The sequence below is a fragment of the Muscardinus avellanarius genome (genome assembly GCF_963383645.1).
Source record: "Muscardinus avellanarius genome assembly, chromosome: 2".
NCBI classification, from domain to species: domain Eukaryota; kingdom Metazoa; phylum Chordata; class Mammalia; order Rodentia; family Gliridae; genus Muscardinus; species Muscardinus avellanarius.
This window is the reverse complement of record NC_137787.1, coordinates 3,254,993-3,281,508: the sequence shown is the minus strand read 5'-3', so window position 1 is coordinate 3,281,508 and position 26,516 is coordinate 3,254,993. Positions and strand designations below refer to the sequence as shown.

The following is a 26,516-nucleotide window of genomic DNA, read 5'->3' as shown; positions in this document are numbered from 1 at the left end:
CGAGCCCAGAATATCCACGAGGCACCCCAGAGGGGACTGTCTTGCTGGCTCGCCGTAGCCCCTGAAGGTTTTCCAGCTTGGAGGCTGAGTGGAGCCAGGCAGGGGCATGGTACTGACTCCCCAGTATTGTAGCTTCTCTGAAGTCACCTTTGACCCTCACACTCTGCAGGGGTCACGGAACATGCCAGGCTTGTCTGCAGCCACGCTGGCCTCTCTGGGTGGGACGTCCTCCCGGAGAGGAAGCGGAGACACCTCCGTCTCCATGGACACCGAGGCGTCTATCCGGGAAATTAAGGTAAGGCGTTCTAGCCACGTAAGGCCCTCCAAGAACCTGCTGGGAGATCAGGCTTCAGATAAGGAGACTCAATTTGTGAATTTCTGGAACTTTCTTCTCAACCCACTCTCTCCTACCTCCTCTAAAACATGCTGCTGCCCTAAAACCAAGGACTGGCTCAGAGGGCGTCGAGCCAGGGGAGGCCATGAGCCGTGCCCTCTGCAGCCCGCAGCCCTCTGGGCCCTGCATTGACAGAGCACTGGCCACACGGTGTCAGAAGCCACCCGTGCCCCTGGGTGCTAGTGTGCGCGCACATTCAGTCTTCTTTTTTTTAGTGTGTTGCACACCAGTTACTGCTTCTGGACCACACCGAGTACCTGCCCAGAGCCCTGCCCTCCAGTATCTCCCCCTCTCCCTAGAACACACGCTTCCCTTTTGTTCAGAACACACGTTTGGTAGACCGCGTCATAGTATTTTGGTAATAATGTAGTTTATTCTCTGGTGTATGCTTGGCACCACTCCTGGGTAGCACTGTGTGATGGAGAAACAGCACCGTGTCATATGCCCCACTCACTAAGTCTACTGGGATTAAGAGAGTCACTAGGAGAGTGTCCTTCAGAGGGCAGAACCAAGACAGAGGAGCCGAAGGATAGCAGTCTTTGAACCCAGGGGCAGTCTACCTCTGAGCCACACCCCGGCCCTCTTTCATTCTTTATTTTGAAGCAGAGTCTCTTGCTAAGTTGCTAAGGGCCTCACTAAGTTGCCAAGGCTTGTCTTGAACCTGTAATCCTCCTGTCTCGGCCTTCCAAGGACTGGGATTACAGGTGTGCTCCTAGTGGAAGAGCTTTCTAATACTTACAACAGGTTAAAAATGGAGCCCGCTTCACGGGTGCTGTCTGGGTGGCTGGATGATACTTTCCCAGGAGGACAGAGAAGGGACTTAGCGTCTACCGAAGGATGGACTACGTCACCTTGATGTCACCTGCCAACTCATATTTTGAAAATATATGAAATCAGAAAATTTTTTTTTCTTTTTGTACTGGGAATTGAACCCAGGGGCATTGTATCTCTGAGCTACACCCCCAGCCCTTTTTGTTTTATTTTGAAGTAAAGTCTTGTTAAGTTGCTGAGAGCCTTGCTACATTGCTGAGGCTGGCCTCAAATCTATGATCCTCCTGTGTCAGCCTCTCACGTACTGGGATTACAGTGTGTGTCTCCACACCCGGCACCAGAAGTCTTTTGATGGCTTATTCCTAAAACGCCCAAGTGCCGGGCCCTGACCGCCGCGGTCCCTGCTGCACTATGTTTACTGAAGTGGAGTTCCTGTGATCCTGCTTCGTCCCTGCTCTTAGTTTGTGAGCACCACGCATTTCTCCAGAAAACTGCTGTTGAAAGCCTGGCTATGCCGGACCCTGTCCAGGAACTGGGGATTTGGTGGTGAACAAGGCAGGCAAAGTAGAGCCTTGGCGCTCCTTCAGTGCGGGAGGAAACCTTGCTGATTTCTACCCCAGTAGAGCGCGGATGTGATGCCCTGTTCCACTTCCAGGCGCTCCTTGTCTGTTTTTAAAAAACTGAAAAAAATCATACAAGATATACCTAAATTTTGAGCACTTGAATGTGTCGCTAAATACGTGTGCGACGCTTTGCTCCAGATGCTCTTTGTCTGTTTTTTTTTTTAATATCATACACGGTGCACTTAAATTTTGTAAAATAGGGTAAAAATGTACAAGGCATACCAGTTAAAATTTTAAACTTTATGCGATTGGAGTGTCCTCTCCCCTTGGCGCGCTGGCTGCCTGCGCGGTAGGCGCTGCGCGGCTGTGTGGACGGCTGGGTGTGTGTGGTCTCTGCCGACTTTCTTCCCTTGACAGCATTTGCCTCCTGTGCCATTTCTCCCAGGAACTCAATGAGTTAAAGGACCAGATTCAGGATGTAGAAGGCAGATACATGCAGGGGCTGAAAGAGATGAAGGTACCAGTGGACGGAAGTGTGGACTCACCATACTAACCCGCCTCACCTTAAGAAACCCCCCTGGGAGAAATCCCAAGTGCACGCTGGCTCTGAAGAGCCGGGGCAGCTGGGACAGGCAGGCCGGCATGGTGTGACTTCCTGCCTCCCCAGTACAAAGATCCCGAGCTCCCTCCGGCTCGAGCCAGCCTCTTGTCTCCCAGACGCTGGCCGGTGGACCACTTCCCCTAGCCCTCACACACAAACCCGCTTCCCTTGATCTGCTTCTCAGAATTTCTGCCGTCTACCCAAAGGGCAGTGCTAACACGCATGCGTTTGAAACATCCAGAGTGTTCGCACGCTGTAAAATCCTGCCAAGTGCAGCAGAGTCTGAGTGTGTGTCATAGGGGGATTGTTTGCATGTGTGTGCTCCCTTCAGAAGGAGACGTTGCCTCGAGTTGCCCTCCTCCTCCAGAGCGGGGGAGGGGCTGCCTGGGAAATAGCTATCCAGGAACATGGCCACTGTGTCCACCAGGCAGCTCCCGGCCAGGCCTGGGATGGAGCGAGAGATGAAACATTTTTTATGTCCTCGTCAGCCCCCCAGAAAGTACCTGAAAATAGTCTAAATTCAGTACATGAAGGCAGGAGACAGAGAGGGCCTGAGCCAAATGGCTTGGTTCACCATCCCCAGTTGTCAGCTCTGTTTAAAGGTGGGGGAGCCGGGCGTGGTGGGCACGCTTGTAACCCCAGCATTCGGGAGGCTGAGACCAGAGGATCGCAGTTCACAGACAGCCTCAGCTACTTAGTGAGGCCCTCCGCAACTTAGTGGGACCCTATTTCAAAATAAAGAATAAAAAATAGGGCAGGGAGTGTAGCTCAGAGGTTGAATGCCCCTGGGTTCCACCTCCAGACCTGCAAAAAACAAATACAGGGCAGGGGGTGTAGCTCAGAGGTTGAATGCTCCTGAGTTCCATCCCCAGTTCCGAAAAAAAAAAAAAAAGTAGGGAATCAAAACTCTGGCTCTGAACTCAAGTGAAGCACTGGCCCCTCCTGGGGTGTCACCCTGGTTTGAATGAGCAGGGCGCAGCCACGAGTCATCACCCACAGCACCTGGCAGTTTAGCTCTTGACGGCTGGTACCTGGCGATGGCTGGTACCTGGCGACCCGGTCTCTCGTGGTGTCCTCGTGACATCACCTTCCCCTCCCTCTTGAATCGGGGCCTGCGAGTGGGTGGCCGCATGAGGGGAGGCCACGTTTATCTGCTGGCCTCTTTCCCGGGGCTGCCCTTTCAAAGGAATGAACCTTTGTTTTTCCAAGATACACCCAGGGAGACCTGTGTGCCTTATTTGGTTTTCCAGTGGGTCAAAAATCTGAAGTTAACCACTAATCCTTCCTGGTTCATGAGCCAGAACGGGACAAGCAGTAGCTGTTGGCAGGGTTCAATCAGCCGTCAGTCCCTGGCACCTTCCCAGGTTCAGCCACTTCTCTGGAGGGATTGCCTCAGAAACCGGTTGAGTGGCCCTGACTCCAGGGTGGGAAGGCTCTTTGGCTGCTAAATCATGGACCCAGCGACTACACTGCCCCCCTGACCTGCCCTTAACATCCTGCACATCTCCTTGTCCTAGCAAGAAGATAGGTTGCTGCCAGTCCAAGAGTGTTAAACGTGTGTGTGCATGTGTGTGCGCGTGTGTGCACGCGCACACTCACATGAACCCATAGACTTTCTACCTCTGAACTACACCCCCAGCCCTTTTTATTTTTTATTTCAAAGCAGAATCTCACTGAGTTGCTGAGCCTGGCCTTGAACTTGCGATCCTCCTGTCTCAGGCTCCCAAGTACTGGGATTATAAGATTATAAGCATGTACTACTATGCCTGACTTAAAAACTATTTGAGTGATAAGAATTTGATCAGACTAAAAAAGGAGATTTCTGCACATTTGAAATAACCATGTGCTTCTCATAGGGCAATTCATTTGCTCTAAGAAATAAATTCTACATTGAAGGCTGAGTTATTTTTCATACTGAATTAGTCTGTTCGATTCTCTTATTGCAACTTGTGTGTGTGTGTGTGTGTGTGTGTTACTGGGGATGGAGCCCAGGGGCATTCTACCTCTGAGCTACACCTCCAGCCCTATTTTCTAGTCTTTATTTTGAAACAGGGTCTCACTGAGCTGTAAAGGCTGTCCTCAAACCACGATCCTCCTGTCTCGGCCTCCCAAATGATCACAGGCATGCGCCACCCTCCCCGGCTTTTCTAATTGCAACTTTAAAACGCTGACGTGGTTTCTGCAGGACTCACTGGCAGAAGTGGAGGAGAAATACAAGAAGGCCATGGTGTCCAACGCTCAGCTGGACAACGAGAAGACCAACTTCATGTACCAGGTCGACACCCTGAAAGACACGCTGCTGGAGCTCGAGGAGCAGCTGGCGGAATCCCGGAGACAGTACGAAGAGAAGAACAAGGTCAGCTCTGGTGTGGCCAGGAATGGCAGAGTGCGCGCGCACGCGCGCGCGCGCGCGTGTGTGTGTGTGTGTGTGTGTGTGTGTGCAGAGCTTATCCACTTCTGGAAACTCATTTGTATGAGCCTAAGAATACCACGTGTTTTAGTCAGCATTTTCGCTGTAGTGACCAAAACACCTGACCGGCACAGCTTAGAGAAAGAGGGTCTATTTGGCTCACAGTTCTGGAGGTCACAGAGGCTCAGTCCATGTCCAGCCAGTTCCCGGGCAGGAAGCAGGGGATGGAGTGGGGACAGCAGGTCCCATCCCCAAGGCCCTCCCTGGGCCCACCTCCAGCTATGCCCTGCTCCTCCACCTGGTCTCTTGCTTAACACAGGAGCTTTGAGGAGCATCTCAGATCCTGGCTATTACTCAGCTCTTTGCTGAGTGGCATGAAGTGTTGATTTGTGTAATTTCGACACTTAAGACAGAGACAGTTTTACTGGGGAACATTAGTGTCTGGCACAAAACGTGAAATTAAAACCATGGACAGCCGGGCGTGGTGGCGCACGCTTGTAATCCCCATGCTTGGGAGGCGGAGACAGGAGGATCGCGCTGGTTCGAAGCCAGCCAAGCTGGCTTAGGAGACCCTGTTTCCAAATAAAAATATAAAATAGGTCTGGTAGTGTAGCCCAGAGGTAGAAGGGTTTTCAGGAACCCCAGTACCACCAAAAAAAAAAAAAAGGACAAAACATGCTTATGAAAGAATCAAGATTTTTTCTTTTAGCGTATTATTTTCTTATTTTCTGGTTTTTATTTTATCTCTTAATACCATAGAGGTAGTTCAAAGTGCCAAAGATTTTTAAGTAACTTATGTGCATTTATTTTCTGCCTATTGGAAAAAGACACAGTTGCTTCGTTTCAGAATTAAATACCTTTTTTAAGCTTAGAGAAAGGCAGAGTCTCAGTCTGTTTAATCTGTGATATAAGTATGAGTCTGGTTTGGGGGCTGGTTTGGGGAAGACTGGGCTTAGATATTCTTTGTGAAATAAAGAGCAGGAAATACTTGTTTTATTGTTTATTTTTGTGGTACTGGGGATTGAGCCCCGGGGAAGCTCTACTGAGCTACACCCCCAGCCCCCTATTTTTGAGACAGGGTGTCGCTGAGTCTCTCGGGCTGGCCTTAACCGTGCACTAGCCTCGGTCTCCCGAGCAGCTGGGATGACAGGTATGCACCTCCGTGCCCGGCGAGCAATACTCATTTTCAGTATTATAGGAATTAGATGGTTTATCAAGCCGTAGTATGTTGTCCAATTCTTCAGAGATTCTGAGATAAGCAGAGAATTTAGTATGTGTCACTTTTTAAAAAACTGGCTGTATTCTCGAAATCCTCAGGGTTTAAACCAAGGCCCTGTTAACAACTCAGAGGCTTCCCCTGTGACGGCTACACAGCTGAGTTAGAAGCTGAAAGGGAGTTTTGCTCACAGAGGCCGTGGGGGTGGACTAGAGTGCTCGGGGCCCCACGTGGGCGTGGGGCGGGCCCTGTGTGCACTTGACCCCTACACCGCCACCGTTAGGCCTCAGTGAGTGCACCCAGAGCCCTCGGTCTGACTCCCGAGGTGCGGCGGGGCCAGCAGGACGGCCCTGGTCAGTTAGGAAGGAGCCGGCTGCCCAGGCTGAAAAGAGTGGGCGAACAGACTCTGTCCCAGTGAGACTCTTCTCGACAGCCTGCCTAACACACACACACAAATGCACGTACACGCACACACGCGCACACACGGGGAAGGGACCTCGACCGTCCCCCAGCTGTCAGCAAAGCTGGGTAGGCACTGGCCATCGTTAGGGACGGCGTTCCTGAGCTGGGCTGGCTGGACCCGAGCGAAGGCCGGCTGGGGCTTGCTTCCTCCTGCAGGCTCGCTTGCGCGCCCTCCCCCTCGACCTCACGCCGCCTGCTCTGTCTCTTGTGCCCAGCCCTGAAGGTAGCCCTTGGTGGGCTGCTTTTGTTTTTGATGGTGGTGGTGGTACTAGGGATTGAACCCTGGAAGCGGTCTACCTCTGAGCTGCAAACCCAGCCCTGGTTTTTGTTTTTTGTTTTTTGCGGATCTGCCGTTGGAACCCAGAGTCATTTAACCTCCGAGCCACACACCCTGCCCTATTTTTATTCTTTATTTTGAAACAGTGTCTCCCTAAGTTGCGGAGGGCCTCACTAAGTAGCTGAGGCTGTCGGCGAACCGCGATCCTCCGGTTTCAGCCTCCCGAATGCCGGGATTACAAGCCAGCACCACCACGCCTGGTTCCGGTTTTATTTTTTTATGTTGAAGCAAACTTTCACTAAGTTTTCAAGTCTGGACTCAATCTTGTGATCCTCCTGTCTCAGCCTCCCAGGTCCTGGGATACAGGTGTGTTCCACCGCGCCTGGCTTATCTTGTATCACCACTGTTCCGTGTCATGTTTCAGACCGGGGGTCATTTCCCAGTAGTCCTTGGCAAGGCTGCTCACCCAGCTCTCGGCCCTGCCCCGTGGACCACAGCAGACGCCCTAAAGAGGGGCCCTGCCTAGGACTTGCTTAACCAGGGGGACCAGGAAACACCTGTCAGCCGCACCAGCTGCTCAGGTTCATTTTACAGTAAACTGCCCGGGCCTCCTCTACCGAGTCCAGAGAAATGGATCTGTGCCTCCGCGCCCTGGACTATGGCGCTGACGCAGGAGCAAGCTCCTTGTCCCAGGGAAGTGCGACGCATGCGCAGTGACAGAAAATACCGTGTGTTCTCTGCCCACAGGAGTTGGAGCGGGAAAAGCATGCCCACAGCGTTCTGCAGTTTCAGTTTGCAGAAGTGAAGGAGGCCCTGAGGCAAAGGGAAGAAATGCTGGAGGTAGGTCGCCTTTGCCTTGCTTTCCCTTTCCAGAACATTCCCTGGGTGCACTCGGGCCACCCAAGGAGACGCCATAGACCGAGGGCTGCAACACACGGTTGTCTCCTCGCTGTTGTGGAGATGGGGAGTCCCGGCTCAGGGCAGGTCGGCTGCCTTCCAGCCACGGCTTCTTGCTGTGTCTGCGTGATGGAGAGAGAATGGCAGAGTTTGGGGGTTTTTTTGTCGTTGTTTTTTGGTGTGTGTGTGTGTGTGTGTGTGTGTGTGTGGTACCAAGGATGGAACCCAGGGGCATTCTACCTGTGAGCTACAACCCCATCCCTATTTTTTATTCTACATATATTTTTTTCTTGGTGGTACCGGGGATGGAACCCTTCTACCTCTGGGCTATGCTCCCAGGACTATTTTCTATTTTATTTGGAAGCAGTCTCTTAAGCCAGCGCAGCTAGCTTCAAACCTGCGCAGTCCTCCTGTCTCCGCCTCCCAAGTGCGGGGATTATAAGTGTGCACCACCACGCCCTGCTTTATCCTATATTTTGAAACAGGGTCTTACTAAGTTGCAGAGGGCCTCACTAAGTAGCCGAGGCTGTTCATGAATTGCGATCCTTCTGTCTCAGCCCCCCAAGTACCAGGATTACAAGCATGCGCCCACCATGCCCAGCGCAAGAACTTTTTTAATGAGGATTTTCAACCTGTCAGATCAGGACCTCCTCAATCCACTCTCATGACCTCATTGAACCTTAATTATCTCCCAATGACCTCGTCTCCCTTCACCCTGAAGGCCAAGGCTTCAGTGCATGGCTGGGGGAGGGGGAGGCAGGCCAGTTCATAGCGATTACTAAAGGGGACATTTGTCTTCAAATTCAGAGTTAGAAGCATGCTTGGAATCCCAGCTTTCAGGAGGCGGAGACCAGAGGCTCAAAGTTCGTGCACAGCCTCAGATACTTAGTGAGGCCCTTTGCAACTCAGTGAGACCCTGTTTCAAAAAATAAAAAAGACTAAGCCGGGCGTGGTGGCGCACGCTTGTAATCCCCGCACTTGGGAGGCTGAGACAGGAGGATCGCACGAGTTTGAAGCCAGCCTCAGCTACTCAGTGAGGCTCTCAGCAACTTAGTGAGACACTGTTTCCAAATAAAATATAAAAAAGGTCTGGGAGTATAGCCCAGAGGTAGAAAGCCTCTGGGTTCCACCCCCAGTACCACCAAAAAATAAAAAATTAAAATTAAAAAATTAAAAAGACCAAAAAAAAAAAAAAAAAAAAGGACCAGGGTGTAGCTCAGCGGTAGAATGCCCCTGGGTTCCATCCCCAGTACTGCAAAAAAAAAAAAAATTTTTTTTAATTGAGAGTTAGCTAAGTCTCTGCCTCGTGGAAGGAAGCAGCCCCCTCATTGCTGAAGATTCTTACTCACTGGTGGTGCGCTTGTTTGCAGAGGTGGAATAGACAATAGGGAGCCCCAAAGATGTCCCACTGGAATGGCCAGAAGTGCTGAATATGTTATCTTACCCGGCAAAAAAGACTCTACGAATGTGATTTAATTAAAGAGAGGGGAGAGGGGAGTAGCTCCTGGATCCGCTGAGCTGGTCCATCGCAGTTACGGGTCCGTAAGGGAAAGTCGAGTCGGAGGCAGAAGCAGGAGACTGTCAGGGATGCGGGTTGGAGCGGGTGAGGAAGGCCCAGCCCTAGGTGGGTTCTAGAAGCTGGAGGAGGCAAGGGCGGCGATTCTGCCCTGAAGCTCTGGAAAAGAAGCAGGCCTGCCCCAGACTCGCTCCGAGCATCTACTCTCCAGAATAAGAGAACAAACTTCCATTGTATCAAGCCATTTTTTGTTGTTGTTGTACAGGGCATGGAACCCAGGGACATTGTACCTCCGAGCTACACCCCCCAGCCCTGTTTTTTAGTCTTTTTAGTTTTGAAAGTGTCTCACTGAGTTGCAAAGGGCCTCGCCAAATAGCTGAGGCTGTCGTGGACCATGATCTTCCGGTCTCCGCCTCCCGAATGCGCCACCACGGCCGGCCGAATGAAGCCATTTAATTTGTGGGCGGTTGCGGCCGTCGGAAGCTAGCCCAGCTGTGTGCCGCGTAACAGCGTTTCCGTCGGCAGTGAACACGTGTGTGACGGCGGTCCCCGAGGTCCTATCACCCGGCGACGCCGCAGCCTCTTAATTTGTGTCAGTTCACGCTGAGGTCTGCACACTGATGGGCTTGCATTTCTCACACTGTATCCCTGTCAGTGAAGCGTGACCTGCAGGATTTTCATTTCCTAACTTAATACTTTAACTGGTAACTTTTAGGTGGACATTTCACCCAAGCAGGGTTCTTTCTTTCTCTCTTTCTTTCTTTCTTTCTTTCTTTCTTTCTCCCTTTCTTTCTCCTAATTTCCTGTACTTCTTGGAGCTGAGAGTTGAGCATGGAAGAATCTCGTGTGATGAGCGCGGGGCCGATGAGCCCCGGAGGCGCCTGCCCTCGTCCGTCCGAGCTGTTGGGTTACCGAGCACTGAACATTTTCCTCCCGCTTAACCCTTCCTGCTTTCTTCCCATCTCTTCCTTTCCTCAGGAAATCCGACAGCTACAGCAGAAACAGGCGAGTTATAGCAGGGAGATTTCTGACCTTCAGGAAACAGTAGCGTGGAAAGATAAAAAGATAGGGGTAGGAGTCGCGAGTCTTCCGAGACCCGTCCCGTGGGCCAGCCGCTTGCAGATACGCTCCCCGCAGAATCTTTGGCTTGCAAAACGCCTGTGTGGCTCTGCATGCAGCCCCCGCGTGACGCATCCACTCGCTTACCCCGATGACAGTGAGCACGGTTTGAGCTGCTCCCCTGTCCCCGACTGAGGCCCACCGGGCAGCTCTGTGAGGGCGGCTCACCCTCCCTCCCACACTGCCCGCCTGCTCAGAGGCTCCAGGAAGCTGCAGGGGGCCAGGCTGGAAACCATCACCCGGAGGCCTCTTCAGGCCCCTCGCCCTCCACAAAGAGACACCCACCCATGTCCAAGAGTGGCGAGGAGGAAGAATGGGGCCTCACAGAGCCATTGCGGATTCATAGCCCAAACAGTTCCCCAGATTTAGCAGTCATGCCACGCAGCCCCGATCTAAGCCTAGCGGTGTGTGACTGTGCCATCCACACACTCGTGACAGGAAGCCGCACCTGCTTCCACATCGACACACTCACAGGCTTCTGGCGAGGGGGGGTGTGTATATGTGTGTGCACTTTCAGATCGCTCTTCATCTGTGACGACAAACACCTAGAGCCAAAGTAGAAAACTAGTCCAGAACGATAGAGTGGTTGCCGCTCGAGGAGGCTGCAGCGTGCCCTCTTGTTCCCATTGACCCCTCATGTAAGCGGCCCGTCGCTTCGGCTGACTCCCCGGCAGCACGCTGTGAATTCAAGCTGAGCTAGGAAACAGACGCAGTCAGTAGCCTGTGCTATCTCCAGGGCTGAGCTTTGAACAGCATTTCCTGGATTGCAGACCCCAGACGAAACGCTTGCTCGCTGCCTCTCGCTTGCGTCCGTAAGCATCTCGGCACGCCTAAGCCTGCTAGTGCTTGCTCCGCAGAGCCTCCTTGCTCCTGTTCCCTACGTGACCTGCTCACCAGTGCAAATCTTCTTTCTCTCTGCTCGCTGCACACGCAGGCCCTAGAGAGGCAGAAAGAGTTCTTTGATTCCATAAGGAGCGAACGGGACGATCTTAGAGAAGAAATAGTCAAGCTGAAAGAAGAATTAAAGGTATGATACCACAGCACTGTTTCAAGAACATACAGGTGACAGCTGCCAATCCCGGGGCTCTGGGAATGGATGTGTACTGACGTCCGTTCCGTGTCACTGACTTTTGCTCTGTGAATGCATTCAAGGCTTGGTCAACTGGCACCGATGACGCCAGCGGAGTCAGTACAGACTCAGGGTTGAGCCCATGGCTGCTAGATGTTTGCAAGCATGGCCGACTTTGAACACAGCTCCGGTTTCCAGCTCTGATTTTTTGGGCATTTATCGAAATCTTTTTTCTCATGCTCATTAGTAAGTTCTCTAGAACCCACAGTTAGAGAATGCATTTGTTCCCTGTGTTCAAACTTTCCCTCCAAGGACTTGTGTCCGGGGTAAGTGCTAGGAGTGAAGTCTAGCTAATTAGCCCTTGAGGCCTGTTCAGTCCTAGGGGGAGGAAGTTCCGTGCCCAGTGGGCAGCACCCCTCCGGGGTCCTCCGGTCTGCAGGAGTGCCGTGGAGAGGAGCGTGCCCTGAGAAGGATAACCGTGCTCTGCAGAGGCTGCGCACACGGGGAAAGAGCTGTGGGCATGTCCGGAGCTCACCGTGTCCTGAGCACAGATTATTCTTTTGAATGTATAAGCGTTCCTTGCCACCTTTCACTCCTTCTTTGGCCTGAGTTTCTGTCCTTCCCTCCTGAGCACACTCCTCTTATCACCGGCTCTTGTTTTAAAGAACACAACCAGGCTTTTGCCGCCAATGTCCCCTTCACAGTAAGAGCTTGTGTGGCAGCTCATGGCTGCCCCCAGTTCAAAAGCTGCCTTGGTGAAAAGCATTATACAAGCCATCGTGCCAAAGGAAGGCAGCGCTTGGAGGAAGCATCACAGACACGAGTGTGTTGACAGGCTTCGCAGGCGTGGAGCCTGGCACATCTCTGTCGCGCTAGAGTCAGCCCTCCACTTCAGGAAAAAGTTTCCTTTTCTATAATAATTAATAAAATCATTTAACCTGATACTACTGAATATTACAAGGAGCCTATTTTTGTCCCCAGAAACACGGAATAATCCTAAATTCAGATATAGCCACCAATGGAGAGACTCCGGACGCACTAAATCACCTTGAGTGCCAAGGCCCCACCAAGATAACAAAAGAAGAGTTGAACGCCCTCAAGTCGGCGGGGGACGGGACGCTGGGTAAGTGCGCGGCCCCGGGCCTCACCCCGCACCGGCATCCGCTCATCTGCACCCGTAGATTGAAGTCATCGTCACTGATCCTTAACAGCAACACAGCATGCCATCCACCCCGCCACTCCATAGTAACCTGCCAGCCGTGTGATGGCCCCTCCTGTCACTCGCCTGGCACGCCTGTAGCGCTGGCCACCGATGGCTCGAGTAGGTTTCTTTTGCTTCTCAGAGCTGGTGTGTGAGGCTGTGAGCACAAGGCGGCCATCTGAGAATGGAGAGCGCCGTTTGGGTTTCCTCAGATCCGCACAGCACACGTAGCTTTTGAGCCTTCTCTGTTACGGAGTTGTCAGAAGACCGGCGTAGCGGAGGCTGTGAAGCCGTTAGCCGGCCACAGCTGGCAGGCTTCGCGCGGTGGTGCATGACAGAGGGCCGCTGTCCTCAGGCTCCCGGGTCGGAGGCAGCCCTCGGTAGTGGGGTGGTCGGCGTGGAGGGCCATCCAGCGGAGCGGGAACCCCTCTGTCAGAGGGAGACTCCTGTGGGCCGCGTTTCTGCTTCTGCAGGAATATAAGACTGGGGAGTCCAGTGGGTCATAGGAATATTTTATACGGTTTGCAATGGTCTGAAAAGATCATCAAGTCACCACTCAGTGAATATTATATTTATCATAGTATTTGGCTTTGGGGTAACCCCTCAGATTCTGGCATGCAGCCTAATATTGTGGCCCCCAAATAAGGCCTCCTCTGTCGCTGGGTACCAGTTATGTTCCCGCTCTTTACAAGGAAGCTGGAATAAGGTGAGGGTCTGTGGACTTTAATTTTCGGTTAGAAGCTTTTATCTTCTTTCTTTTTCTTTATGCAAAGGTAAAACCTCTAGGCCCCACTTTGTTAGGGCTTGCCTCCAAGAGAGGGGCTCCATTACATTTGTGATCCTCAAAGGAACCCAGCCCTTGTACCTGTGGAAGACTGGGAGAAAGATGAATTAACTAGTTGCCCTTCTGTCCTTTTCAGAGGTGCCTATGCAGCTAGGAGCTTGGTCATGCTGTTCTTGTCCAAATATACATTTTATAAGTCTTTGAAACTATTGAGAAGAACATAAAGAATCAGAACTATCAGTTTTTCAAGTGTCCCCAAATGTTTTGAGATCAGATATACTCAGTAAAGAATTATGAGAATTTCCCAATACATATGTTTATTTTTAATTTACATGTACTATTTATGTATAAGACAGAGAATAATAGAAACTTTTAAAGTGTGAAATAAAACTAACTCTGAATAGAAGTCCTGGTATCTCCCCCATTCTCCTGGGGTCATAATTCCCTCATGGAGGCCACTGGGTTGTAAGATTCTCAGTCTGTAGCTGGGCCCAGTGGCACATACCTGTAATCCCGGTACTTGGGAGCCTGATGCAGGAGAATCTCAGATTCGAGGCCAGCCTCAGCAACTTGGTAAGGCCCTCAGCAACGTAGTAAGACCCTGTTTCGAAATAAAAAATAAAATAGGGCTGGAATATAAATTCAAAGGCAGAATGGCCCTAAATTTAATCTCTAGTCACACACACACACACACACACACACACACACACACACCCCAGTCTTTGACCTCCAGTAGCGTGCTATCTAATAGGCTAGGTGACTGTTTGTTTGTTTAGGAGAATCCCAAACATAACTGTTCATTCCATAGCAGTGTTAGACTTCTTACTTCTCAGTGACTTCTTGATTAGACGGTCACCTGGCTCTTGAGTGTGGCGGGGCCGCTCTCCTCAGCCCCTGGGGACCGCACCCAGGTGTCCGGGGCAGACACGGGGCACCCTCCCAGGAAGACAGCCCTTGGGTGGCAGGACCTCAGTTCTTTTTCCTTGATATTGATCTTGAGGCTGAGTTTCTGAAACACAGCTGCATGTTCTTAAATGTGAGTATTGGAAGCAGGAGCTGTGGAGATTTGCATTTAGAGATGAGACTGGGGGCGTGGGCCTGGCGTCCCTCCTCACCCCATCGTCCCGATTGCCTGGCCGCCTGACCAGAGCCCTTCTCTGCTTGGTAAACGCAGCATCACCTTTAGAAACCACGGCCCACGCCACGGCCCCGGCGGCCACTCTTGCCTTTGAGATGGCGGCCACGGCCTTTGCTAACGCAGCTGCTGCTTTGCCGCACAGGAAAGGCAAAGGCTTTGTTTCATGTGATTCTTTGACAACTCTCTCTCTTTAGGAACAGGCCCGGGGGGATTCGAACATGCGTTTACCTTTTAGTGTATGGTAAGTGGTCGCCGCACCATCGGGTCCCCTCAATTCTCTCAATGGTCTTTTAGGAAGAACCCGTGCGGTGGAGGTGAGAAGTGAAATTGTGCAGAGTGTGGGGAAAGGAGAGAGCTTGCAGAATACTGAGCAAGAGGACCCGGGAGAGGACTGTGTGGACATAGAGACCTTACATCCTGGTGAAAACGCAGAGGACCAGAAACCCTCTGAAGACCATGCCCCAGACCCAGCAGTGTTAGCAGATGCTGCCCGTGAGGAGCGGGTTCAAAGCCGAGTTCTAGAGAGCATCTCTTTCCTTGAAAGTCCAGGGCAGGTTGAGTCTAATGAGGCCGTAGACATGACAGCCGGTAAGACTGGAGCTTCCCCCGAGCAGCTCGGCTTCTCCGGGGAGTTAGACAGTGAGGACCCAGCGTTCACGGGTGGGCAGGGCAGTGGTATTGTCTTGGACACCAAAGGCCAAAGTGAACAATCAGCAGAAAAGCAGGAAAAAGAAAGTCCAGAGGATTTGAAAACAGACTTGGAAAATGTTAGCCCAAAACCAAGTCAGGAACCCGCCCCTGGGCCAGTACCCCAAGTAGAAAGGGTGACCGGGAAGGATGCTGGGGAGACAAGTGGGGACCACACGGAGGGTACGGTAGAGGCAGGGGGAGCTGCAGTTGGGGAGCAGGGGGACCCGGTAGCCGCGAGTCCTCGGGAGCAGAGCAGTGACATAGTGGGTCCTAGGACAGAGCACATGCTTGGTGCTCTGGGCCCCAGCGCAGGGCAGAGCATAGAGGGAGAAGTCACCAACCAGGAAGCAGCGGAGCCCAGAGAGGTCCCAGGCCCTAGCACAGAAGCAGGCAGGGAGAACGGTGCAGAAAAGCCTGGAGACGCGGAAGTAAGGGACGAGGACCCAGTCCAGGTCACGCTCCAGATGGGTCCTGGGTCCCCGGCAGCCTCGCGGGGCCATCAGGAAGCCCCAGGTCCAGCTAGAGCAGACACTGAGAGGGAACCGCTCAGGGTGGAAGAAGCCAATGGAGAAAAGAACGGCCAACAGGCAGAGGTGTTGGATTCATCCCAGAAGAAGTCAAAGAACAAGAAAAAGAAAAACAAGAAGAAAAAGTCACCAGCGCCCATAGAATCCCTCAGAGACGTTAAGAAAGAGTTGACCTATCAGGACGCAGACGTAGGCGAGGTCGTGCAGGAAGCGCAGGTACAGAATCCCAAAGAGAAAGTGGCGGCAGGAAACACGGAACATGCCGATCGGCCAGAAACTCCTGAAACGGAGTTGGATGGGAAACTCGCCCGCAAGGATGCGGATGGGGAAACCGAGGTAGAAAGGGCAGTGCCGGATGGAGGCACGCCGGCTTTGAAGGATGATACGGTTCCATCATCAGGCACTAGTGCTAGTGAGAAAGAACTAGATGAAGGTGTCGCAAAAGATGGTGCTGGGACAGACCTCATCACTCAGAGCACTCCCCTAGACCCAGAGCCTGGGGAAGGGAAGAGCAGCTCGCTGCTTCAGAGTAGAGGTCCCTCAGAGGACATCGAGGATGCCCCCCAGACAGAAAGTCCCCAGGCGCACCCGCCGTCCGAGCACCCAAGCCAGGCAGCCGAGGCAGCTTTAGATGGCGTCAGTCTAGGAAGCAGTGATTTGTCTGCAGCGGCAAGGGAGTCAGGGGACTTCAGTCCAGAAAGCGGAGGTTGTGCAGAAGCAGGGAAGGAGAAGGGCAAGAGCAAAGAAGACTGCACCATGTCCTAGGCGGCCCGGCGCAGCGCGGCGGGAGACAGGGCTCAGGGAGGGCGGCTCCCAGTGCGCCGCGTCTGCCCTCTGCCCGCGAGACTCAGGTTCTGCACTGATGGAGAGGTGCCCTGTGATGCCGGCCACCTGCTACTGCAGCTTATAGACTGTTACTTGTGGGTTTGTATGTGATCACTGAGGCTTCTGCCCTGATTAGAAAGACGACCACATTTGTTTCCAGTGGAAGTTCTAGGTGAGAGCGTTCCGCAGTACCCAACAGTAGTGCAGCCGGTACTGTTGGTATCCCAGCCTAGAGTAAAAACAGTTAACATTGGCCTTCAGTCCGTATGAACTCGGATATTCTTGACCAAATATGTCAGCATCAAGTGAAATGACCAAATAGCATTCTTAGATTTTACGTTATGGATATAAGGAATGTTTGATGTGTCTCATTCAAGTGTATGTACTTTCATAGTTGATTTTAATATATACATTGTAACCGTTTATTTAAAGAATTTAAATGGCCAGATAGCATATAGGTCACAGAGAGCTCAGATTCGCACCTTAGGCCAATAATCAATCGTCAGTCCAGGGGATCTTACTTTTCTTTACCTCATAGAAGTATTTTCTTTTACATCAGTACTCTTGGCTCTCATGGTGCCTGAATTTATTTTGCAGAAACTTTTAACTTTACTTCATGCTGATGAGGTACCAGATTCATTTCATACAAAGATCTTTTTTAATTTTTTTCTGGAAGTAACATATATTGAAATTACATTTCCTGCTGTAGTATTTAAGAGGGGCAATCATTTAAAAACAGGGTTTTTTTTTTTTTTTGTCCTTAAAGCTACTCTTTCTGTTTGAATGTCTAATAATGATTCAGAAAAGCAACATAAAAGGTTACTTCTTGTGCAATTTACTCAGACTACATTAGGATTTTTTGAATCACTTTTGATATATATTTTTGTCATTTCTCGTATATTTTTATGGGGAAATTTTTGTTTTGCTCTGCCTGAAGGAAATATATTTTTTCTAAATAAAACACTTAAAATAAGTATAAAGTTAAGTAAAAAACTAATTAGGAAATCACAAAGGAATGTACATCACGAACGCTGTGGACACTTTATGAGATTATGTGACTTTGTATTGCTGTTACATGATTGTGTGCAGAAAGACCAAAACCTCAGGAAACGAGGCAACTTAAGTGTTGGTATGTAATTGAAATAAAAGCGTTTTTGTCATTTTGCAAGCCTGTGGTTTGGTCTTTGGGCACCCTGAGCCCTGGCCCGGCTGCCGTTTCCCAGGGTGCCCTGGGAAGTGCTCCTGCTGCCTCTGCTGGGCCGGAGCCTCCCTCCTAAGCCGTGAGGAGCGAGGCAGTGCTCCCCGGGGCTGGGAAGGGGTCCCGTGTGTGCTGCTCCTGTGCGCTGTGCACCTCCCAGCTGGACCCTGGTGGAGAAGTTGCCGGGCGCGGCGAGGCCCAGCCGCGCACCCAGGTCGCTGTGCGGCTCAGATCCTGTGCAGGGAGGATACCGCTGTGCGGTATCCTGGGGAAGAGAAAGGTGGGTTCGCTGGGCCTGCAGCCGGGACTCTGAGGACCCGAGGGCCTGGCCGTGCCTAACCAGCCAAGCCGCATGTGCACTGGGAATTCTGGCTCTCGGGGCCCCTTGGGAAGTGATTCTGTAAGGACAGCCGCTGCCTGTGATGTCATCCACCTTAAACTCTTTCCGCCTGCTGCTGCGCTCGGGCGGCACATGCCAGCGTCCGGCGGGTCTCGCTCATCCACCAGCATCTCATTCACCATCAGACCTTCAGGCTCTCACTTCGCTCTCTGAAAACCAACGAGAACCTGCCTCTTCGGCTGTGCTGAGGGTCAGGTCCACATAACGTGCTTTGAAAAGCCCATGCTTGCCAGGCACAGTGGCTCATGCCTATAATCCCACACTGGGGAGGCTGAGACAGGAGGATCACAGGTTCAAGGCCAGCTTCAGCAACTTAATGAGACTGTTTCAAAATAAAAAGGACCGAGGAGCCAGGCATGGTGGCACACGCTTGTAATCCCGTGCTTGGGAGGCAGAGACAGGAGGATCACACAGGTTAACTTAAGAGACCCTATTTCCAAACAAAAAAGAAAGAAAAAAAAAGGACCAAGGATATAGCTTGGAGGTTCAATCCCCAGGACCATAAATAAACAAGTAAAGCCCATGCTTTCTGACTGTCCTGTGGCTATAGGTTGACCTTGTGCTACCCCTGGACAGATGAGCTAACAACTCACAGGCCAGAAGAATGGCTGAGGAGCCCCAGGGTTCGAGAACCCCAGCGCTTGTTTGGCCAGCTCAGGAATTTTCTGGAAAGCTTTCCTTTATTTCCAATTCATGGGTCTCTAAAATGCATCCTAGAAAGTTTGCTAGAATTTAATACATAAACAGTATCTTAAAAGTTTAATCCTTAAGCAACACCATCAACATTCTCTTCTTAGCCAACTGATTTTAACTTCCCAGTTTAAAAGCCCTGAATTCAGTACACCGACTTCATCTTGGTGCCTCGTGCCTAACAACGCCAATCCCTCTGAATGCGTAGTCTGCCCGCTGATGGCCTGGTGCCCTAGACCAGTGGCGAGCCACGCTGCGCCCTGGGTGACACGGTGGCGGCGGGCTTTAGTTCTTACCTAGCGTCACAGGAGTCTGTCAGTGACGCGCGCTGCTCACCCGCAAGTTGGGCTTGTTGGTGTTTAAAGCCACGAAAAGCAGGACTCTTACTTTCTCCATATCAAATAATTTTGTCTTCTTCCTTTTCTCCACTGTAAGTTATTTTACCATTCACTGGGCTCCATTCTGCTTTCTCGTCTCTTCCTTTCTCTTCTCTGCCGCCGTCTTTCATATTCTCACTGACACACGAAAGTTCAGGCTACCTTTACTTTTTCACAAGGCAACATATTTTGTCATAGCACTTATTTTTTTACTGCCTTTCTAGGGCATTGGGCGTCTTCTCAGAGGAAAAATCGTGAAATTGTAGAGTAGACACATGAGCTTCAAGAACACTTTCCCATGGACTTAGGTTTATATGATGCCTATAGTTTTTATATGTAGGAATATAAAATAGATAAAATGAAAGGTGGTATTAGGTAAAAGCTAGGTTTACAACCTCAAAACATTTTTTGTTCCAGCACTGGCTGGGTTTATGGAAGGGAAAGAATAATGAATCAGTTGGACTAAATATAAAAGATACCATTGGACGAGATAGAAATTATACTGGAAATCCAAAGAATCATAAATGTATCTTACACTTAGCCTTTTTTGCTGTCTTATATTTTGGCATAGTGAGCCTTTCAACTAACAACCTAGGATCTTTGGGAAAACAGGAGTGTATAGAACTTGGATTGGAATGTGGCTGGTTTTTTAAAAATGAGAACAAAGAGGTATTTTATATGAATAATTTCCTTTGCAGGGCTAGTCAAAGTTAATTTTTTTTATTCTATGAGGAACTTGTAGCGAGGCTGTGGGGGATGGGTCTCCTTGGGAATCAAGCCTGTGCCAGGAGGCAGGCCCCAGTGAGAGACTGAATCTAGGTCTGGCAGAAGTCGAGGCGCACTGAGGCTGGGTTGCAAGGCTTTGGTGAAGCCAGCTGAAGGCAGCGGGCCTAAGGATGCTCTGGCGGCCCACTCCGGGGCGCCTATGCAGTCTGAACTAACGATACGGAAGCTGCTGGAGCAGGGCCAGCCTGGGTCCCGGTGTAGGATGCCCGGCTTCCCCATCACCATCCGTCCCTCTGTTTTGACTGTAAATGATGTAAACACTCTCCAGACCTCCTCCCTCTAAATCCGAAGACAGTACCACTCGACACACCCTCAAAGAAATGTCTGAGGAGTTTATAGAGGCTTACGCGTGGGTATCCATATGTGCCTGGGTTGGGAGGCACTATAGAAACGGAAGCCATCCCTCTGCTTTTCTTCAAAAGAAGAACAGCTTTTGATAACCAGGTTAGTGCATACGTGGTCAATGGACTTGTGATTGGTAAGCACAGTCAAAACTCTGACGCTGATGAGTCTCAAGACAAATAAAAGAGATAAATACAGCTGGGGTGTCAGCCCAGAAGGGAACTCTAAATCAGAGGGCGGTGCTCTTGAACCACGCCCTACCGCTGACGCCGTTGAACTGTGACACCTGTGAGCTCTTGTGTTGCAGTGCGTTTGCCTTGAGTCCCTGCATGCTCACCTCATGGAAGAGTAGCCTGTTTGCATGAGCCAGATGCTGCTCCCAAGAGAAGCATGTCCGGGAGGCTGGCGCTGCCCGCTTGGCTGAATCCCCACCCCGTGTGTGGCCTCATTCACCGTGGTACGTGTAACCACCTTCACCATCCATTTCACTAACCTGATCGGTATCCTGCGATTAGCCATGTGCTAAAAGGTACGGTATGCAGATTCACCCGAACCCATGTCTTTCTGATTCCTTCAGATATTAGGTTGAAAAAGCTCCTTGATGAACGGGAATGCTTACTGGAACAGGTAACCATCATTTGACTACTCTAGTTCTTTTCTTTTTTTTTTTTTTCAGTACTGGGGGTGAAACTCAGGGCCATTCTACCTCCGAGCAACACCCTCAGCCCTACTTTTTATTCTTTTTATTTTTGACACAGGGTCTCACTGAGTTGCGAAGGGCCTTGTTAAGTAGCTGAGGCTGTCCGCAAACCGCGATCCTCCGGTCTCAGCCTCCCGAATTGGGTTACAAGCGTGCCCACCACACCCGGCCTCTAGTTCTTGAACGGGGCTCCTAAAACCATGAACCTTCCCATCATTACATGTCCAAAGACAGCCTGCCTAAAACAGTTGTCAAGCTGAACAGCAGCGGCTGGGTAAACCTTGCAAGTATTGTGGGTGCAGTCTCCTCCTGAGTCCTAGAGGAATTTCAGCTTTCGAGTGATAAAATAAGTCCTGCCTCCTGCTGTGAGATAACTGCTTCCCCATTGGCTGCACACCTGTTATTGTCTGAGAATGGCACTCATGGCAAAAGGGTCCTATTTACTTAGTTGACTTGGTCTTGATTTATTTTATATTTATTTCTTTATTTATTTTGGTACTGGGGACAGAGACCAAGGACATTCTACCTCTAAGTTTCATCCTCAGTCCTTTTTAGTTTCTATTTGGGGTCTTTCTATTTGTATGTGTGTGTGGGGGGGGGTGGTTGGGGATTGAACCCTGGAGCATTCTACCTCTGAACTATACCCCCCCAGCCCAATTTTTTAATTCTTATTTTATTTTATTTTATTTGGTGGTACTAGGGTTCCTGGAAACCCTTCTACCTCCGGTGACATTCCCAGACCTATTTTATATTTTTATTTGGAAACAGGGTCTCTCAAGCCAGCATGGCTGGCTTTGAACCTCCGCAATCCTCCTGTCTCTGCCCCCCAAGCGCAGGGATTACAAGCGTGCACCACCATGCCCGGCTTACTTATTTTAAAGCAGGATCTCACTAAGTTGTGGAGGGCCTCACTAGGTAGCTGAGGCTGGCCACCACCCTGGATCTACCTGTCTCAGCCTCCCAAGTACAGGGATTATAAGTGTGCGCCACCATGCCCGGCTTTCTATTTGGGGTCTTGAAACAGTTTCACCAAGTCACTGAGGCTGTCCTCAAACCTGCTGCTCTCCTGCCTCAGCCTCCCAGGCACTAGGATTAGAGGCATGTGCCACCACACCCAGCTTGAGTGATTCCCTCCGCTGGTGGAGCGCAGGGCGCCGTGTCCCCTCCTGCTGAGCCCGCCGCCCGTCCCCATGGCACCTGCAGGTGCTCCGGGCCGTGCCTGTGGCCCCTGTGCATCCAGGGCTTGGTCTCCACCTTGCCTGCTGCTTCCCTCTGACAGGCTCTACACTCAGCTCTTTCGTTTCCTTTAGGATACAGCAATTAACATTTTCTACTTACCGCTGGGTGTTTTCAGATTAAGAAACTCAGAGGGCAGCTGGAGGGGAGGCAGAAGAACGGCAAGCTGGACAGTCTGCGAGCCGAAGATGACGTCTTGGAAAACGGGACGGACGTGCATGTCATGGATCTACAGAGTAAGCGTCAACCCGACGTGGCAGTTCGCGCCTTCGCACACGATGATTTTCCACTGTCCTGGCGGGGAGTGCCCGGTGTCTCCCCCGTGCCCCCAAAGCCCCAGAAGACAGAAGCATAAAGGCATTTCCTGTGGGCGGAGCAGGCTCTCTCTTGTGGCCATGTCTGTGCAGTAGGACAGGGATCCCAAACCGCGTGCTGACGGAAACCCCCTTTACTTTCCTGCGGACGCCGCTCTTCCGATCTGCCGATTGTGTGGAAATGCCGAGGCATATTTTTTTATGTCAGTAAACTAGAAACAGGACATAAAAAAATTAAGGTGGATAAAAATGACGCCCTGTCTCCCCTCCCCTTCCTCTACTCCGTTTCCTGTTCTTGGCTCGGGCAAGGTCCTCTCCTTGGTCTCCTGCCCTCGGGCACCTAGGGATGGGGAGGTGCCTTCCCAGCCTGGGTCCATGGAGACGCTCTGCAGCTTTTCTGATTCTGGGATCGGGCACCTGCTAGCCACAGGCCAGAGCTTACAGATTTGCCAGGTGATTAAAAAGTAAGGGTTTGGTTCCCAGAAACTACTGTTTTAACATTTTCAAAGCCCCGGAGCTTAACAGATTTTCCTTCTCTTTCAACCTTTAGGGGATGCCAACAGACAGATCAGCGACCTCAAATTTAAACTTGCAAAATCTGAGCAAGAGATAACTGCATTAGAACAAAATGTATGTGTGCACTTTTTAAGCAGTCACGGGCAGTTAAAGTGATGAGTAGCAGTTTTATTTGCTGGAAATAGCTCCTGAAAGGCTGAGGATAAAGAGCAGCAGAGACTTTTAGAACCAGGAGAGGGTTCTGAGGGGGATGGATAAAGGCAATAAATGCCTCAAGGTATTTACAGACAGAGCAGATTGGGAAGGAAAGATAATTAGTAGGCTATAGATTGCTATGATATACTTTTTCTTGTGGTACTGGGGATGGAACCCAGGGACATTCTACCTCCTTGCTAAATCCCCAGCCCTAATTTTTTATTCTTTATTTTTGAAATAGTGTCTCACTGAGTTGCAAAGGGTCTAAGTAGCTCAGCTAAGTAGCTGAGGCTGTCCTTAAACCACAATCCTCCTGTCTCAGCCTCCCAAATGCTGGGATTAGAAGCGTGCGCTACCACGCCCAGCTTGCTATAATATACTAATCCTTTAGAAACTATAGTTAGTTGTAGAAAATAGCTAAAATGGCTGGGTTTTGTTTTGTTATTTTAAACTTTGTTCCTTAAAAATAATTCAGTTGATCAGACACAGCTCATGCTGGGATGTCCCTCTGCCTGGACTCGCAGCCTCTGCCAGCCAGGCCAGCCAGCCAGGTGTCTGGACTTGAGGTGCTCCTGCCTCTGGGTGCTGAGCCTGGGGGTCATCTGTGTCCTGCTCGAGGGAAAGGACAGGACAGGCACTCTCTGCCCCTTGCTTGTGGGCACATGTGGCTGGAAGTCTGGGGAGTTTTTATAGAAACTGAAACATACCAGCCGCCTACAAGGAGCTGAGTCGATACTCCACGCTCCCAATGGCTGCAGCTCTCGTCCGCAGGATATGGCTGCTGCCTTCTGCCCCAGAGCCTCGCCTGGGATTGCCCAAAGCCTCCTTCCTGTGCTCTCTCGCTCTGTCCTTCCTGCCTCCCACCCTCCCACCCCCGGGGGAGCCCCGCCTAGAGCTGAGGTTTTGGTGGGCCCCTCGCCCTGCCAGCACTGTCCTGCCTGGACCACGGCTCTCCAGCGGAGAGGCCCACAGAGCAGATGGAGCGATGGCGGCCAGGGCATCAGCTCTGAGGAACCCTCCCTGTGCGTGTCGGAACAGATCACTCCTCAGTACAAACAGCTCGCTTGCCTAGAACCCCAGTGCTGCCCAGGTGCCGCCCCGTTAACCTTTGTACTATGTTCCCGCTCGCTCACCGAGTCGCACCCCTTGACCTCGAATACCATGAAGCGATTGGGGAAAGAAAGCAGGCCTCTGAGTTTAGACGGGGCTTTTCCCTCCCTTCCAGGTAATAAGGTTGGAGAGCCAAGTCTCGCGTTATAAGTCAGCCGCTGAAAACGCAGAGAAGATCGAAGATGAACTGAAGGCAGAGAAACGGAAACTCCAAAGAGAGGTGACTTCCTAGGTGTCTCTGAGGAAGAGAATGGGTGGGGGCTGTCCCTCTGCCGTGGCCAGCACTGACTGTCCAGCAGTCCATCTTGAGCACCTACTACAGATGCCATGGGCGTCACGTTAATTAATGAGCTAAAGGACACCAGGCCCCTGTGCGCTTAGACTTCGTGTCACACGGAGCCAGTCCAAGCCAGGGCTCTGAGGACAACGGGCAGGGGCAAAGGCCAGCACGTCTGAAGTGCCCTGTGAGGCCAAGCTGCTCACCAACCACCGCCATGTTTCCAAGCTTCCTTTAAAAAATCACACCTTCGCCCTCCTGAAGACACCGGGCAGAGTTGCTTGTTCAGCAGGTATTACGGCATCTGCTAAGCAGAGCGCTGCACAAGGAGTGCGGCGCTGCCACCGTACCCTTGCTTCTTTAAAGATTCCAAGCACAGCTTTCTGTCCCATCGCCGGCAGGCCTTCAGCCGGGAGTGTCTAATCTGCGGCTGTTCTTTCTGCACCCCCTCCTCGTTTCTCCCTGCCCGTGCCTGTGCATCATGAGCTGCGCGGGATATAGATATATGCATATTTTTTTTTGCACTGGAAATTAAATAGAAGGATATTCTACCTCTAAGCTACACCCCCCAGCTCTTTTTATTTTTCACTTTGAAACAAGATCTCACTAGGTTTCCAAGGGTCTCACGACCTTGCTGAGGCTGGCCTTGAACCTGCAATCCTGTCTCGGCCTCTGAAGTACTGGGGTTACAGGCTTGGGCACCATGCCTAAACCTGGCTTACGCTTAATTTTCATTTTCAGGAATGCTCCAGGCTTGACTAGGGGAAATTTCCTGCCAGGGGACTTACTTTGGCCCCTGCTGGTGAGGTGGGCAGGGAGGGTCTCTTCTTCTGTCCCAGGACCTGGCATGGCAGCTTGGGGGCGTGGTGGGCGGTAGCTCCCAGAGCTGTTCTGATGCTCCAGGTCTCGGGCCCACCTGGCTGTGCAAGTCTCCCTGCACGCCAACTGCTCCAGGAGCTCCCTGTTCCTGTGGCTTCTGCTGCTCACCTTCCTGGGGGCCGGGGCTCTGAGTCCCTAGCTCAGGGTGTCCATAGGTGTCCCCCTTAGTTTCTGGCTGCCCGAGCCATGGAGGGCCCACTCGGTTGTCCAGGCTCTGCTCCTGTTTGTACTTGTCTGCCTCGCTTACCTGGCAAGGTCATCAGCATCCCCAAGGGCGTGCCACATCCGGGGTCTCATGTCTCAGAGCAGGGTTCCCCAGTTACTCCTGACACCAGAACTGTGACCCTTGTACTGATTTTTAGGTTAAGAGCCACACATGTAGTGTTCAGGTTTCTGTGGGTCCGTGTTAGAATCCTAGTTTTCGGGAGGACCGGCCCCCCACCCCTGCTGCGTCTGCAGAAGGCCACTCCCCACGCTCACTGCCTCTGCTCCTCTTGTAGCTCCGCTCTGCCCTGGACAAGACAGAAGAGCTGGAGGTGAGCAACGGCCACTTAGTGAAGCGCCTGGAGAAGATGCGAGCCAACCGGAGCGCGCTCCTGTCCCAGCAGTGAACACCTGCTCCAGCCGCGCCTGGGGAGGGCTTTCGTGGGCTTGTCTCTCCACCATCTGGGAGTGCTGCTTCTGCCCCCACCTGACAGCTCAACACCGCTGGAAGACGAGGCCATTGCTCCCGCGGGCCCGCAGCAGCCACCAGATGCCCGTGCCTGCGGAGCCCTGGCCCGAGCCGGTGACGCTCGGAACCCGCGGGTTTCTTCATAAGCACACTGCCGCCTGGGAGCTCCGGAGCCAGGGCCGCCGACCGTGGTCAGTTAGGATGGAGCCGGGACTTGGGTTTTCTTCTCCCGCGTCTTGCTGTAGGTGAAGGGGAAGCACAGCGGTGTTGGGATGGCCTTCCGGGGCGGAGGCTGCCCCCCGAGCAACTTCAGTCTCTCTTAGTCTACGCTTTTCATAAACACTGTGGAACCACAAGCCATTA

The 26,516-nt window shown here is 51.6% G+C and overlaps 1 protein-coding gene across 1 annotated transcript in view; it reads left to right on the top strand.

Moving 5' to 3' along the window:
* The window catches only part of LRRFIP1 (LRR binding FLII interacting protein 1), a gene marked incomplete at both ends in the record, with an annotated part of 130,754 nt that extends 104,663 nt beyond the window's left edge, over positions 1-26,091 (top strand). The window contains 12 exons of the mRNA XM_080688759.1: positions 170-295; positions 2,174-2,245; positions 4,515-4,685; positions 7,442-7,534; positions 10,086-10,178; positions 11,161-11,253; positions 12,277-12,418; positions 20,831-20,880; positions 22,308-22,425; positions 23,054-23,133; positions 24,440-24,544; positions 25,981-26,091. Of these exons, the coding sequence (XP_080544885.1) occupies positions 170-295; positions 2,174-2,245; positions 4,515-4,685; positions 7,442-7,534; positions 10,086-10,178; positions 11,161-11,253; positions 12,277-12,418; positions 20,831-20,880; positions 22,308-22,425; positions 23,054-23,133; positions 24,440-24,544; positions 25,981-26,091 (1,254 nt within the window). The remainder of the gene's footprint in view (positions 1-169; positions 296-2,173; positions 2,246-4,514; positions 4,686-7,441; positions 7,535-10,085; positions 10,179-11,160; positions 11,254-12,276; positions 12,419-20,830; positions 20,881-22,307; positions 22,426-23,053; positions 23,134-24,439; positions 24,545-25,980) is intronic.
* Positions 26,092-26,516: the final 425 nt, after the last annotated feature.